A 16,426-nucleotide genomic window follows, 5' to 3' on the forward strand; every position below is an offset into this window, starting at 1 on the left:
TTTGCTAGAATAGAAAAAAAGATAAAGGATATGAGGGCTATAACATTTTTCTAAATAAAAAGACAGTAAATTGAATGATCATTTTTAAAAATGAAGACTTATTCAATAATTCTAATTTTCAACTCAGAACTACTTCTATATTTCTCATTTTTATACACTGGACCAGACATAAGTAAATTATTCTATTGATTTCAAACATAATATGTTGTTTAAAAAAATGTACTGCATTTTTCAGTATCAAGATCTAGACTTTGAACTGTGATGTACTTACTGAAACCTGGCATATAGGTTACTTACAATGTACAAGAGCAAAACTTGAGGACTGGTTTAAATAGACCATGATAGGCATAGAAATTCCATGCTAAGAATTGGCTATACAATTTCAAGATCCAACATAAACCTTACAATGTAGGTTCCGTAAAAAACAGCCCAAGAACATCACTCAGGGCGCTGATGAAACCTGGTCTATGTGGACAGGTGGTCACATTGGCAAAGTGGTCTTTTTGGAGAGGTGGTTTTATGTACAAATTTGACTGTACCTTTTGTTTTCTTGAATTTGTTTGGGAACGATTATTACTGGGTATTAAAATGTAATTACACTAGAAAAAACTTAACACTTGACACTTAGAATTAGCTAGATCCTCACATCATCTGCTTGGAGATTAGGGTGTGTTGTCCTAGTTCTAATAATATCCAATAAACAAATAAAGTGTAGGTGTGTGACCACCCTAATCACCCTTATCACATGACTCACTCCAGATGTTACTAACAAGGGTTAATAATATCCAGATGCAGCACTCAGTACTATTATGGGAGCTATCAATAATTCATAACAATAATTCATGCGTGAAAGTAAATCAAGCGTGGAAAACAAAAATTGACATAATACATTTAGAAGCACTTTGGGGGCTTGAGACTTTGTTTTTATGTTAACCATTCAAGTAAATGTTACCTTATAGTTAAACTTTCTACCTTAATTTAAAGCTTCTGGCACTTTTGTTAGCTCTATTTTCATTGTAACAATAAACAGTAATAAGATTATAGGTGAAGTCGATACACGTCAAAAGCAGAAATAGCTGAGTGGCTACATTAACATGTTATGGTATATCATATTACATGTAAACACCCCCAAGGGGTTAGCTGCTGAAAAATAGCGGGGGAGAAACGACCAAAATCCTCACCAAAAACTAAATTTTGTCACCCGAGTTTAGCATATTGTCAAACATTTTTGTTATACTTTTGAAAATCACCATCGCCCTAAGAAAACAAAGGCGTTAAAGTTTAGGTAATTGATTGCGAAACTGAACATGTGACAACAAAGCTACGTGTGGACAAAACTTCTAGACCAACGTTACATCCTTCAACAGACTGGTATCATGAATCACTTTATCATCTTTATCTAATCATTTCCATACTCTCTTGATGAAAAGTCAATGCTATGTTGTAAGAAGAAAACAATTTTACGCGAGTTCGTTTCCCATATAACGGTGCTCACTCAACCATATCTGGACTAGAAATTTACCGCTATCCCGCTAGCGCAGATGAGCCCGTTAGAAAAGCCGTATTTACAGTCGTTCTTCTGCTTTGATATTCACAATTATGGACGAAAATTATACGGAACAGTTAGGCTTCCTTACCTGTGAGTCTAGATAGTTCAAAAGTGATGAAAATCCGGGTGAACGCGGCAGAAAAGGCAGGTGCTTGAAGTCACACCCACTGGACCTGGTTGCTCGGTCGCCATCTTTTGGCGTCCCGGGTACTTCCGGGAGGGCAGGGCCCCGTAACTGCCGGCCTGAAGTGCCTGATTACTGTCCCGTTTGTGAATGGGACCCCTTACGTGTACAGCCGATTTTGCGTGTTGCTCAAAATATCTATCGGCGTATTCAAGTTTGTCAAAATAAAACACTAAATGCATTTTCTGCTCAGAAAGCTGCAATACCATAAAACAAACAATGCATCAAAGTGGTAAATATTGTGCAATACGACATGGTGACTGCTATTTCATACGGACAGAGTCATACTGAAGTCTTCAAAGTCTATTAAGGTTGCGACACAGAGCTTTTAATCATCGTTCTATAGCAGCTATAGCTAGAAGTATGTCTACTATGAAGTGCAACATCCGAGTGGATACTACAGCTAGATATTTTTTGTCCCATGAATACTGTTCTGAACCGGTGTAAAGATCTGCTTGAAGATTATATGATATGAATAGTCAATTGCATTTATGGCCAAAGGTTATTCGACAACGATGTAACGTTAATGTCTGTCATTGTGCCATCTGGCAAACATTTCATAGAAATTGTAACATTGAGTTATGTGTTACATGCTTTATGTAGCGCAGACAAAGGCCCTGGCTCATAATCTTAACAGAACAAAATTCTGATTGAAATTCGCATCATCAATGTTGTGCAGTTCCTACAATATTCGTAGGAGGACGCTGCTGAACTGCTCTTATTGATTGGCTTTCTCTACTATGAGCGGGCCTGCCCGCAATTGATAAGAAACTTGAGTACACATTTAGTATCCTTCTCGCACAGCTGAAGTAATGTGTTAGTATACATTAAGGATTCTATCATATACATAACAGCTTTACGATAACTAGATTGTTATGCATCTAGGCTAGTGTCCTTTGCAGTGAAGATTGTACGATTTCGGGTAATATTGCGTCCTCAGTTCTTTCAACATGTCCTTTGAAATAAGTCCATCCGTTGCCAGATAATTCAAATAGTCTATCGACTTACACATGCCGTTTTGCGTTCTCTCACAGTAAATACAGTGCCTCTGTATCGTCGCTTTGTGTTCTTTGTCGGACACGACTGTCAGGGGTTTCTTGATCGCCAAATCGTGAGCCCTTGCTCGTCGCTCCGCTGCAATGACGTAGTCACATTTTAACTCTCTCTGAAACACCATGCAAAAATCCCTATCAACAGTGAACCCCTCATCCCAACTGTTCTTTGGGATCTCTAGTGTTTCTCCCACATCGCAAGACCACCTGTCCAAAGCTTCACAGAAATCTGCAACGTTTCGATTGATCTTTTTGAAGTGTTCAACTTCGTCTGTTAAGTCTTGACCACCTTCGTCAAGTTTTATTTGCAGGACGCCGTAAAAATGTTCATATAGAGCATAATCTACATAGCTCCATTGTTTGTGGACTTGCTTTAGGTCATTTGGAATGTCATTCTCGCTGTCATTACTTTTCCCAATGTTTTTTGATATGTAAAGAATATCCTTATGACTCCAACACATCATTCGTTTAAATAGGACCAGAGATTCGTCGAAACGTTCCATGATCATCACGATCGGAAACTCCGATTCAATCTTCTCGATGAACATGTCCGTCACTGTCTTCTTGTACGAATCATCTTCTCTGAAATGTGTCGCTAGCTCCAGCGGAAGACCCAGGTCTACCGAAAGCGGACTTCGGGTGAGAGACACTGGTGGGATCTTACCTCTGCAAATCTTATTTTCGACGTAAAAATGTGTATCATATTGCTCAGGGCTTCGAAGAAACGTCACAATAGCGTCTGTACCGTTTGCTGCGATACCAAAACGTTTTTTCAAATCATAAAAATCCCAAACGGATCTTAAATGGCTTAAAGGTTCTCTTAGTATCGCCAAATACACTGTGTCCTTTGGCATGATCTGGCTAAACTTCTGACTATCATATACCGTGTGGTAGGTCAGGATGTCGAAGTTTTCCCTTGGCGAAAATGCGTAGTTCGTACGGGGATACAAGTTCCATGGATAAGTACAAGTCAATAGAAAAGGTTTAGGCAACAGAAAAGTCAGGTTCCGGTCGTAACCAAAGCGGTGGAGGATGCTCATTATTGTGTCTCCTGCAACTTTGTGAAGTTTTGGAAACGCAACTCTTTTCCTCTCTGTTGTGCACGGTTTCATACGACCCACTCTGAAATCAGGTTCCATCGCCTCTTTGGCTGTTCTACCATATAGCGGAGGATGAGGCAACCTCTGCCAAGCGTTCTTGTGTAACGATACCGCAACTCTAGGCTCTTTCAGCATCTTAAAAGGAAGTTCAAACCGCGACGCAAAGTATTCGACCAATCGTCCGGGCTCTCCCTTGTGACTCTGACATACGTCGATGACATCTCGAAGCTGATTGGCGTCCAGCCTGATTAGTTTGCGGAGAAGCTGATTTGGTTGGTCCACGTATTTTCGAACCAACTTGAAGATCATTTGCAATTGAGGACGATGGTCGTATGCCTTTTGTGTTATTTCTGTTATATCCTGGTTTCTTTCGGTCTCATAGTCAATGCTAGTTCTGTTGGATCAAAAATGGAGAGAAAGAAAATGACTGTTATTTTTGTAAGTTGCATACATCTCTACAAATATACCTGATTCGTATCGGCAGGGGAACCTAAAGAAAAAAAACATATCATATATATAGCTAGCGTACTAGTCGAATAAAACAATAGTCAGATATTAAAAATGATGGCTGCAGATAAGTCTTTTTATAAATTCCTTGTCACTCCCATGTTCGGAAGTATCGTTTTTATGTGTATGTTTGTTTGTTGACTTGCGTGTCCGTGTTTGTGCACCTACACTTTATTTGTTTATTGCATGCAATAGAGATATGCATAGACACGTCTCGCCACAAAGTTACAGCAAACACTTTATGAAGGTCGGACTTACGAAAGTGACAGGAAATAGAGTTCAAAGGTAGTAGAATCCTTAGCTCAGATAACCCACTGGCATTCTAGGTCATGGGGTCAACAGAAGAGTCTACTAACTCACGGGAGGTATTATTTTAGACCTGTATATTTGTCTGTGTCCTCGCAGTTATTATCCACAGTTACATATTTCTCATATGCTTGTCACGTTCACCGCAAAGTACATGTATACAATGTTCATCAAAACTTTATTTTGCGGAGGTCTGAGTTCTTCAAACTCTTGTTAAGTAAGATTCCATTCCACTACATATACTCACAAAACCAGAAACAGACAATGTACAGCTTTTCTCAGAATCTAAGTGTAGATACCTATTTACCACACACGGCAAGCCATATTGCCAGACTTGTTTCTAACGTCTTTCAGAAGTAAAATGTTTACATTCACCTGTCGTTTGTTGCAGAGTTGAAGACGTATCCTACATACAGGGCCAAGACAAACACCTGGAGTGTGAGGAACAGTTTTCTCCTTCTAGAGATCAACATCACTGTAGCAGGTACTAGGCCTGGTCACCGAGTAATCTGGGACAAAAAGTTAGTGTATCAGACTAGGATATGGACGTAGAATCGGTAGAAAATCCCACATAAATCGCAGCATTCAGCAACAACTGACGTTCAGTCATTTGTGACCGCAAGTGGAGCGGAAGCAGAAGTTGTCAGTAGTTCCACCTTTTATCTGTCTGTAGATCAAAAAGAAGTGACCTTCAAAACCCATGTTAATATCTAATGAGGACAATTACCTGTTACAGCTGGGTGTTGTTTGATGTTCATTGGTACATGTGCTAAAGAACAATTACGTACAACAATTATTGGGAAATTACAGGTAATGGCCCGAATGAAATGTGAAGGTAATGACCCCCCTCCCCATACCCTGTTCTCAGTAAGTCGTCTACGACCAATTATATATTACAGCTCCTAGTCAAAGTCTTCAGTTTTGAGTACCAAATTGTGGAACCACCCTTACCTGGAAAAGGCCATTCGTGCCCTCCAAAGCTTACGACTTCTAACGTCTAATGATTGAATTGAAACTCCATTCATAATTTTGAAAAACCTGCCACAGAAGATCACTCAGTGGATTTAATCCGGCCTATGTATTCATCATGCCTGCGTCAATAGGAAACAATGCAAGACCATGCAAAAGAGACTACATTAGCCAGGTTGTCCTTATTTAGAGGCGGTCACCTGAAGACGTTTTAATTGAGAGACCATACAGCGCCCCTGACATGACCGGGGCCTTATGAGGACACAGTATTATGAGGACACAGGCAGATTCTCAGATTTTAGAAGGCCGGCCACTGTGGGGGAATTGTGCGATCAGATCATTGTGGCCAGAAAGAAACCGTAACTCCCCCCATCTGCTTGAAGGTTATCATATTTGAAGGCCTTTTCTGCCAAAACAAGGCGTGACGTCGTTTCCAACGTAGTTGAACACATAAATTAGACATTGACGTCACTACTCATGACATAAAAACTATCACAAAATGGCAAGCTATGGCATATACTAGTATATGGTTACTTACCTTGCAGTTTCATGCGTCTAATCTTCAAAATCGTTACAAAGAAACCTTCTGGTTAGCAAAAAGGATAAGATTTGTACAAAATACATGAAGTGGGACCTACCCAAAATAGATCCACATGCTGTGGTGGCACCGAGGAAACCGGTTGAACAAGCTACCCGTGGCTTGGGGCATGTCGGGGTCCACTTTAATAGGTCCACTTAACATGCTAATACCTTAATCTGGTACAAAATAACAACAATACAAAAACACACACATGCAAATTTCTCCGTTATGCCCTGTTTTCTTTATTTATGTGCTTAGATTGCCAGCATCAAGAGTCATGTTGATATTTCATCTTTCATTTTTTACATTGTCTTGTTTTTTCAAGTAGCTATAGTAGTACAGTCATTAATACAAGTCACACTCAAAGGTCAAAGTTCAAAATTAGAACAAACGTGACGTCAATGAATGTAGATATTGACTGACGAACGTACGAATGGACGAATGAACAAATGATTGAATAGTTCAATCAAATATAGATAAACTTATTAATAAATATTTGAATGAATAGGTATTTGAATGAATGAATGAATTTTAATGAATGAATGCATGCATAAACGAATGAAAGAACGAACAAACGAATAAATGAAAGAAATGTAAACGTCAACAAACCTAATGTCAAATTAGATATCAGAAACTGCAGAAACATTTTGCTATTTCCCTTTACAGTGAAGATTATAGGATTTAGGATAATATTTTACTCTTAACTCTTTCAGTCTCTCCTTTGAAATGATTTCATCCGTTGCCAGATAGTTCAGATAGTCTACGGAAAGACACATGCCGTATTGCGTTCTTTCGCAGAACAAGCAGTTTTTCTGTATGATCGCTCTAGCCTCGTTCTCTATCCTGATCTCCTTGATTTTTTTCGTGACGGGCCATTCTTCTACCCTTGCTTGTCTTTCCGCTGCTAAGACATATTCACATTTCAACTCTCTATCAAAACGCAAACAGAAGTCCTTATCCACGTAAAAACCCTTATCCCACTTGCTTTCTTGAATGGTAAGTTTTGGCCCGACATTACAAGACCCATGGCTCAACTGATCACAGAAATATGACACTCGTAACTGTATCTTTTTAAAGTGTTCAATCTCATCCGCTAGGTCTTGTCCTCCCTCCTCGAGTTTCTCTTGAAACACTTGGTAGAAATGATCGTACAGCGCGTAATCCACGTGACTCCATTGTTTGTGGACCTGTTTAAGATTGTCAGGCACGTCTTCTTCCTTGTATAGATATTTCCCAGAATTTCTACGCTTGTAGAGGATGTCTTTTAAGCTCCAACACATCATACGTTTGAAGAGGACCAACGATTCGTCGAAATGCTCCATGATCATTACAAGAGGAAACTCCGATTCAATCTTTTCGATGAACATTTCTGCGACTTCGTTTTTCTCTGTATCGTTCTTTTTATAAAGAGTTGCTAGCTCTAGTGGAAGACCTAGATCTACTGATAGGGGGTTACGGGTGAGAGAAACGGGTTGTATCTTGCCTCTGCATGACTTATTCTCAACGTAAAACCTAGTGTCATATCTCTCAGGGTCTTGTAAGAACATTGTGATACCTTCTGTGCCCTTAGACACAAGGCCAAATTCACTGGACAAATCGTAAAAATGCCAGACAGATTTGAAATGACTAAAGGGTTCCCTCAGTATCGCTAGATATACCGTATCCTCTGGCATAATTTGGCTAAACTTTTTACTGTCATAAATCGTATGGTAGGTTAGGATGTCAAAGCTTTTCTTATCAGAAGGCGGGTAATTCGTGCCAGGGTACAAGTTCCACGGATACGTACAACTTGACAGAAAGGGTTTGGGTAGCAAAAACGTTAAGTTTCTTTCGTAGCCAAAACGGTGAAGCATGCCTTTGATAGTGTCCCCTGCAACTTTGTGAAGTTTAGGAAACGCAACTCGTGTCCTTTCTGTAGTGCACTCTTTCATGCTACCCACTCTATACTCTGGTACCATTGCATCATCAACTGTTCTACCGTATAACGGTGGATGAGGCAACTTCTGCAAAGCACTGACATCAACACTTTCTTGTTTTGGTACCATCTTTAACTCCAGGCCAAATCTAGTCCCTAAGTACTTGACCCAACTCTCGGGTTGACTCCTATAGGCCTTTATAACGTCTATAATTTGTTTCATTTGACTGTCGTCTATTCTTACCAGCCTTCTTATTAACGCATGCGGACTGGAAACGTATTTCTGGACTAGTTTAAAAACCGTCTGCATTTCTGCACGGTTATTCTCGTCGGTGGTGTTTATCCTGGGTTTCCTACCCGAACGTGTTTCGTCAAACCTGTAGCGTCTCATTTTTTCGAGCAGGGCTTCGGGGATTAACGGTTGGTGGTTTTTCACGGCCATGATCAGGGGTTCGAATTGTTCCATGTCGTCACCGAGTCCGATCACTAGGGGTTCCCTTCTTCCGGGCCACGATGGGGCTTTCTTTGGTTGTTCAGGATACTCCTGGATACTGCTGTTTAGGCTTAAGAAGTATAGAATAAAATGGAATCAGAATTATATGTTATATGTGGAAATGCCCAATTTTTATCTAGAATCAGGTGACAATGAATATTAGCAAAGTATCACGAAAGTAAGATTTTTAGCGAATATTAACATTTTCTTATAAGATGATGTTTTCACCTGCTGTGTGTACTTGAGACTTGGAACAGGTAGGCACAGAAGAGGACAAATCCGATCACTTGTAGAACCAGGAACGCCGTTCTCTTTCTGATAGACACCGTTAGTGTGAGGTTCTGTCCAGCGTAGCTGCCTTTGATCCTATATAGGAACGAGATTGGCCAAAACTCTTGGATATGTACATGGACTGCAATGGGTGGGCATTGCAACTGTTTTTGTTTGTTTCTGCATGTTTGCACCTATAACTCAAGATCCTGCTGATGGATTTGTATTAAGTTTTGGCATGTGGGTAGTTAGTTAATGAGCACTCGAAGAAACGTTGTGGTGTGTGTGTGTGTGTGTGTGTGTGTGTGTGTGTGTGTGTGTGTGTGTGTGTGTGTGTGTGTGTGTGTGTGAGTGTGTGTGTGTGTGTGTGTGTGTGTGTGTGTGTGTGTGTGTGTGTGTTTCTGTGTCTGTGTGTCTGTGTGTTGTTGTTTGAGTGTGTGTGAGTGTGTGTTATTCGACAAACAAATAAACAAAAGATATTCTGTAGTGGGAATAATTTCGACTTTTGCCAAGCAATCCAAACAGAACATATCATGCGACATTCTTTAAAACAAGATGGCGGGTGTGCACAACATAATGACTCGCTGACGTCACCTTTTATGACGTAACACGGATCTTTGCCATTTGCTATTTAAATAAACGTATAAAACAAGTACCTACCCCATTTCCTCAGGCGTATTGCTTCTTAAGATTTGTCAAAAAGCCTTCGAAATATTCAATGCAATAACTTCACGAGGAACTTTGGAAAAGGTAGCGAAGACAATCTAAGGTCATTATGTGTTGGGTTGTCGGTCTTGTCAGAACCGGTTGTGCAAGAATCAGATTTGTTTCAGGTCATCGCATTGCAACACTGCAGACTTCTGCTCCAAATTTCTCAACTTTGCAGGCATTTAGAAAAGGACCATTGCTTCGCTTTGGCATGAAGATAAATGTGTTTGATTTCTAACCTTTTATTTCGCCAAGGTTTGATGATGTATTTCATGGATTCTATCTTGATGTTTTGGTTATCTTTGTACCCTTATATTGTTGAAGGTCAAACGTCGTATTTAGGACCGACCCAAAAAACTTGTAGGGTTTATACTATAAAATTAACATCATATCCAATCAAAACCATATGTTATGATAGCCTAGTTATACTGAATAGCTTTCCTTGCATGTTCTATATTTTTTTTCTGCACAGGGTCAAGTTATTTGCCAACCTTTGTTTGCATTCTCGAAGCAAAAATTTTCAGTATTTTCAGTTTTATAGAGTTACGCTCCCACTACCACAATCAATGGTATATTCCTTGGGCTTGTTATGGAAACGCCCTTGAGTTGAGGTATACATTGTTGCTAGAGGTCAAAATAGGGAGGGGGGCACCCACAAGGCTTAGGTTGTACGCGATCGGTCCCTTCTACAACTTATACTAGTGATTCACTAGTATCACGGATAGCTTGAGGTTGACAGATATCATGATCCAATAGCGCCCCTAGCGGAATGAAAACGCATACCCCTGACACTAGCGCGTCTTCAATGATTGTCATACTCATAGCCCCATCTTGTCAAAATCAAACAATCTAATACTGATACATGTACAGCGATGTCCGTTAGACATCAAGGTAATGAGATGCACGAAGTAACAGTCACTCAAGTAACTGCAGCTGGATAGAATTTAGAAACGGTCAGACGTTTTAGACAGCAGTCACTGTCTACAATTTCTGACTGTTTCCAAATATTGTTCATCTGCTTGTGAAACTGTTACCTTAAATTTTCTCTTTGTCGTCCGATCCCTTAATTGAGTGGTAGAATAGTTCCCTCCGGTGTAACCTTTGTCTTTCCAACACCTACCTGCACACAAATATCATTAGATTACAATCCATCCAGAGGTTCTTAAGTTATGTTGACCACGAATACGTGGAAACACAGACAGACTTGGACACACGGACATACCAAAAGCAAAACCTCCAGTATTCACGGAGGTAACGAGGCCTGCTTATTCACGTGGCCACGTTCTTACTTAATCAATTACACAATACAGACAATCAAGTCCAACACTCAATTACATAACGGATATGAAATCAGAAAAAAAATCACTCTGAAAAGGAAGTGTGGGGGTACATGGATAAGTTTCGGTGGAAGTAATTTATTTCTTCAATTTGGTATAATAGTATGTGTACGTGAGGTAATCAAACTGCGTTGATTACATCAACGGTTGTTGCGCATTGCGGCAAATCAGGGTGGAGGGGTTGGATATAGGTGAAAAGTAACAACACTAAAATAAAGTCTGAATTGTAAGGGCTGCTGCATGGAAAGAAAATGACCGCGAAGGATGTCATTTCTTTCATTCTAACGGAAATAAGAGACTTGTAAATGGAACAGTGGCAGAATCAGAAGTATCAAAAGTAAGCACAGTAAGTATATCCTGGCTGTGTACAAACATTCTTAACAAACGTTATCCATCCCTCACTACTGTTTTACCCTCATATTCTTTCCATCCCATCGGGTTCTGCTATGAATTAGCACAATATATCTACGTATAGAACTGTCTAAGTTGACAAACTACTAGCTGAAATTATGGCAAAAAAATCAAACAAGGGTTTCAACTTCCACCGCCAAATTAGTGACATAAAACAAAGTTGGACTGACGTCTGTAGCGTTGCCATGGCTACAGACCGAGAGTGTTGAGAGGAGTGCGGCACGTCGGGAAGAACAGACCAGAAACAGGAAAGTGCAGAGACGACAACTTTCGTTTTCATGTCCCGAGGAAAGTAAGATGCAGCCATGAGAACAAACAACCGCCGCCGCCTGATCCACCGGTAAGTCTTTCCATGACATGACGAGAATTTTAGTTTTACCTTACAAAAATATACCAATAAAGTAGAACGAACACTTTCTTCCGTACCGTTGTTCTATAACCGTTAGTGTGGAATTGAACTTTATCATTGCGAATTTAACGTGCATAAAGATTCAATCTAAGATCAAGACGGCCTTTTTCCCACATCAAGGGTACAAACTAACTTTTGTATCCATGTTATTTCCAGAGACTGCTGGCCGTTTTCCGGGCTGTTCCTGTTGAGACGCAGCACCCCTGCCGCACAAGGCCGTGGTGGACGGGAGGGGCGACCTCCGTAGCCGGTAAGAACCCTGCTATACCTTTCCAGACGTTGCTTACTAGATTTACTAGGCCTACACACTTGTCTCCTCTGCACTGCTCTTTAAGCAGAGGTTAAGTCGCGAGACATCAACAAAACGGTACAAAATAGAAAGTCTAATAAAACGCCTAAAAAAAACAGGCGAAGCCTAACTTCTGCTTGGGGAGTACTCTGTGCATGTACCCGCCAGTATACAACTCGGGTATACATGTACTCCACAAATTCAGACCGTGCGGTACAGAGTTGGTAGGCGGAAAGGCAACATTTTACCTCTACATTTTACCGTATGTCATTGCTGTGCACGTGAATACATGGACTTGCTTGTCTGATCTTCTAACATAAAGCAGTTTGAAAACATGACTCCATTTATCGTATTTCCGTTGTTAATCTATGATTTGTGTTGCATTATGTATCATTTCAAAGCGTATTCACCATACGTTACAATGATTCCCCTTGCCTAAGATGAAACACGTTTGTGTATGAGTCAAGCACCAGGGTTGCCAATGTTAGTAGTTTCAAAAATACCACGTACTAGTGTCAATTATTGTCTCAACGATATCCTAGCTGTTATTTACTACCATTGTTTTATCGTTAATAAGCATGTTCAATGCTCTTAAAATGAATGCCTCATTTTTACCTCCACGAAATGTCATGGAGGTTATATTTTCATTACCATCTGTTTGTCTGCCTGTCTGTCTGTCTGTCTGTCAACAATATAAATCCTGAACGGCTGGATGGATTGGTGCCATACTTGCTGTGTTGGTAGGGTGTGACAAAAACTAAAAATGATTAGATTTTGGGCCCTTCGGCGGCTTTCATAGCCGCCAGAGGGCCCTACAAGCTATGGTCACAATTTTTAAGTTTTACATAGCTCTTGTGCTCGGAAAGAAGTGACACAAGCTCTAGCAAATAGGGTTGGAATTGTAGAGGCATTTTGTAAACAAAATTCGGAAGCGAATAATCTAAGAAAGGAATAACGGACTTCCATTATTTTTTGGTATGTGGGTAGCTTTTAACCAAAATGTACAAAAAGAAGTCATAATTAAGCAAAATTGGTTGACATTTGCATAGTTAATGAGAATATTCCATAATACAACATGTAGCTGTTTTTTAATTTTTCAATATATCTCTTGTTCCGGACATAATACGGTCTTCACATTTGGGTGACAGATAGCTTTCGACATCAGAACAAGGTGATTTAATTTTGCAATTGCAGGGGAGTTTTTGTTAAGACATTTAAAAGAGGATAGCTCTAACTGAAGAAAGAAACGACCCGCATTTCCATGATTTTAGGCATGCAGGTAGTTTAGGTAAAGATGTTCATAATGACATTCATGTTATGCAAATGATGACTTAATTTCCATGATTAGTTAGAATGTTGTATAATTCCATTGTTTTCCATAACTGGACTTCAATGAATGTAGCACATGTAATTTAGAATAGGTGGGACATAAACAGACACCAAATGTGTAAATGAGGAACTAGTAATGAATCCAAAAAAGGCAAAAATCGCTTGATTGTGAATGAAGGGATTGGAATTTGCATACTTAATTAGGAAAATCTATATTTACATCGTTTTTCATTATGCGACTCAAATACATGTAACATGTTAGAAGGCTTTTCACAGTTCACTGCCCATAAGCTCGGTCATTCTGTTATCATGTTGACAAAACCAAAAGTATAGATATGTTTCTGACATTCGTTAATAGAAATAAGTAAGATAATGAGCCTTATTTTATTTTTCAGGAGAGCCAGCCGGCTGGTTGTCCGCCCTCCCCGACTATAGGGGATAACAACCCTGCAGCAGACAGCGGCACAGACCGTTTAGACAGAACTTAGCTGTTATATAGTTTCATGTCTAGCATGTTAAATGTAGTACAGCAGGTGGTAGTTGTTGTTTTCACTATCGTTGTGAGTTGTGTAAGTTTAGAACCGACATGTTTTCCTGGGTGCAAGAACACAGAATCCTGGTCATTCTGTTTTCCCATTAGTAAACAAGATTATGGGCCCAACTTTCAGAGAGGCACCTGTATATTATGCCCCACGCAGCTACAGAAACAGCCAGTACTACAGAATTCATCCCAGCCAACCTCAACATGCCTCCCTAACAAGGGCCGTGTAGCAATTCGGGGGTTCTCTTTTGGGATACTGTCAGTTCAGAAACTACGACCACCACAGCAGTCGGAAGTAAATGATCTTGCTCTCGTTCAATGTGGAATCACAGATTTGGAACAGGGTATTTTAGCTAAGTTTCCTCAATTGCAGTACCTATACATTGACTTCAACAACCTGACCCACGTCAAGAAAGATTGGTTTGATGATGTTGGTCGAAAGAGCCAATTCTATACCTTGTCATTGTCACACAACCACATACGCGGTATTGATTCAAAATGCTTCCAAAATCTTACTTCCCTGCAAACATTACTACTGGACGGTAACTCTTTGCAAAGTATCCACCCATCTTGGTTTCATAATCCCGCCAAACAACATCTTTCTTTGAAATCAAATTCTATCGAAATTATCCCTCCACAGGCATTTAAGTCACTGTCACGGCTGGTACATCTGGACTTGAGCAGGAATGTGTTGACATGTTTGTCAAGAGAAACTGTAGAGGGGCTTCCCAAACTACACACACTGTCACTGGGTGGGAATAGGTTGTTTGCCCTTGATGATTCTGTCCATTTGGTAATGAACTGGCGACTGGACTACCGTTATTTCGATTATACCGGCCATCGCGTTGCAGTAAGGTTTAACAAAGTGCTTTTCTGTATCACTGAAATTCCCCAACTGAGGCAATCTTATCATGTCGAGATGCCACATGACAACCGCACACAGGCAGCTCGGCCAAATGCAGAGCCACTCAAACAGTGCAATTGTCTAGCTTCTGGGCTTAGAGGAGCAAGCCTAAGAAAGTTTAGCCTGCCACTGATTATCATATCAGTCGGCACAGAATCAGACAAACATGCTAAAAACATCGCCCACTTGTGCAAACATGCTTGGGACAATGTCTCCCTTGTAAAGGTAGCGTTGTGGGGAGACATTACTCTGCAGATTGTTCCCATTGGTAAAGACAGGTCCTGCAATCCCCCAATTGTTGCTATAGTTCTATCAGATGTCGTCTCCAGTGAAAACAGGACCAAGCTGCATGCTGATAGACACAGTGATAATGTCTTTGGCCACGAAGAAATGATGAATGTAACATGTTTTGTCAACACTTGGGAGGAGACCTACCAACACGTCTTCACGGGAGGGTCTTTTTAGCGAATGCCCACAAACGCCCACTCTAGAGAAGTCCGCGCTGCACGGATCTCATTTTTTTTGCTTGGAATATGTCCACGTTGTGCTCCCATGTATTAATCCTGAGTTTCAAGTCAATCAATTGACCCGAAGTGACATAAATCAAAGTTTTCGATTCTCGATGGTCTTTTTAGCGAACGCCCAGCAAAATGTCTTTTTAGCGAATGCCCACTATATCCACAAAAATATCGGCCGTCGCGCAACGACACCTAAACCTACCACCACAAACATGTTCAAGATGGTGTCCCATTGATGTGTACGGAGTTTCCGTGCTTTACAAGCATTTTAAGTCCCTGTTTTTGGTCAAAATGTACGGCGACGATACTACCATACTTTAACTATAGCAATTCAAAATGGCGGGCACTAGTCATGTGACCTCCTTGCGGGACTGTTCTATAAGTATCGCGGGAGGGACTGTTGTAGCATAGCTTCTCATACAACCATTTTAGAGTGAATTCTGAACAAGATTTTCATTTCATAGTGCTATCATCTGACTAATATTTACAATGTGGTCATTTTTTCTGTGCTATTATTACCCAGGTTTGAGGAACTTAGTGCAAATTTGGATATTGATTCACCTCAGTGCCCAATTAATGTACAAAAGGCTTAGACACATTAGTGTTATAAACCTGAATAGGGGCAGGTAACCAATACTAGAAAAACATAGCTATTTATTATTAACAATACTATTTACATTATAATAATAACTCTTCACCAAACTGGACTTTTCTTATCTTTATTTATCACAGAAACATTGTTACAATGAGGATTTGATTAGATGAGTATCTGTTACAGTGTGTACAAACTTATTTCAAATACAAAAATGTATTACGTTTCACTTCCCAAATATTTTTAAAGTATTGGAAGAAGTTGACACATAAACAATATTAATTGCATTATTTATGTGAAGCAAAATGTGACCACATGCTATCAATAGCCTAATAAAATGTTGGAACATGGCACAAGCGGGCTCCTCTTCTGAGTACAGAAAGGAAATGTTTTATAACATTAAGTTATGACGTAGAAAATTTCAATTGTAAAATGTACCTTTATTAACATTTACAAACAAATT

At 39.9% G+C, this 16,426-nt stretch overlaps 3 protein-coding genes and 2 long non-coding RNA genes across 5 annotated transcripts in view; 2 read left to right on the forward strand and 3 right to left on the reverse strand.

Moving 5' to 3' along the window:
• Positions 1-1,800, reverse strand: part of LOC118405656 (myosin-IIIb-like) — a gene marked incomplete in the record, with an annotated part of 46,191 nt that extends 44,391 nt beyond the window's left edge. Inside the window, 1 exon segment of the mRNA XM_035805232.1 lies at positions 1,638-1,800.
• LOC118405658 overlaps positions 1-5,819 on the forward strand; it is an 8,100-nt gene extending 2,281 nt beyond the window's left edge. The window contains exon 3 of the long non-coding RNA XR_004829926.1: positions 5,090-5,819. This is a non-coding gene — a long non-coding RNA (uncharacterized LOC118405658). The remainder of the gene's footprint in view (positions 1-5,089) is intronic.
• On the reverse strand, positions 2,092-6,416 carry LOC118405657. Its single transcript, XM_035805233.1, has 3 exons — positions 6,306-6,416; positions 5,074-5,207; positions 2,092-4,279 (listed from the first exon to the last, which is right to left on the reverse strand). The coding sequence occupies exons 2-3, from the start codon at positions 5,169-5,171 to the stop codon at positions 2,620-2,622; spliced, it is 1,758 nt and encodes a 585-aa protein (XP_035661126.1). The 5' UTR covers positions 5,172-5,207; positions 6,306-6,416; the 3' UTR covers positions 2,092-2,619.
• Positions 6,417-6,506: 90 nt separating this feature from the next.
• On the reverse strand, positions 6,507-9,723 carry LOC118406193. Its single transcript, XM_035806087.1, has 3 exons — positions 9,586-9,723; positions 8,884-9,021; positions 6,507-8,725 (listed from the first exon to the last, which is right to left on the reverse strand). Exons 1-3 carry the CDS (start codon positions 9,588-9,590, stop codon positions 6,898-6,900), a joined length of 1,971 nt encoding a protein of 656 aa, XP_035661980.1. The 5' UTR covers positions 9,591-9,723; the 3' UTR covers positions 6,507-6,897.
• A 923-nt stretch (positions 9,724-10,646) lies between these two features.
• Positions 10,647-13,945, forward strand: LOC118405922. Its single transcript, XR_004829960.1, has 3 exons — positions 10,647-11,721; positions 11,947-12,040; positions 13,804-13,945. It is a non-coding gene; the product is annotated as an uncharacterized LOC118405922 (long non-coding RNA).
• The last annotated feature ends 2,481 nt before the right edge of the window (positions 13,946-16,426 follow it).

Source organism: Branchiostoma floridae, chromosome 18 (genome assembly GCF_000003815.2).
Source record: "Branchiostoma floridae strain S238N-H82 chromosome 18, Bfl_VNyyK, whole genome shotgun sequence".
Lineage (NCBI taxonomy): Eukaryota > Metazoa > Chordata > Leptocardii > Amphioxiformes > Branchiostomatidae > Branchiostoma > Branchiostoma floridae.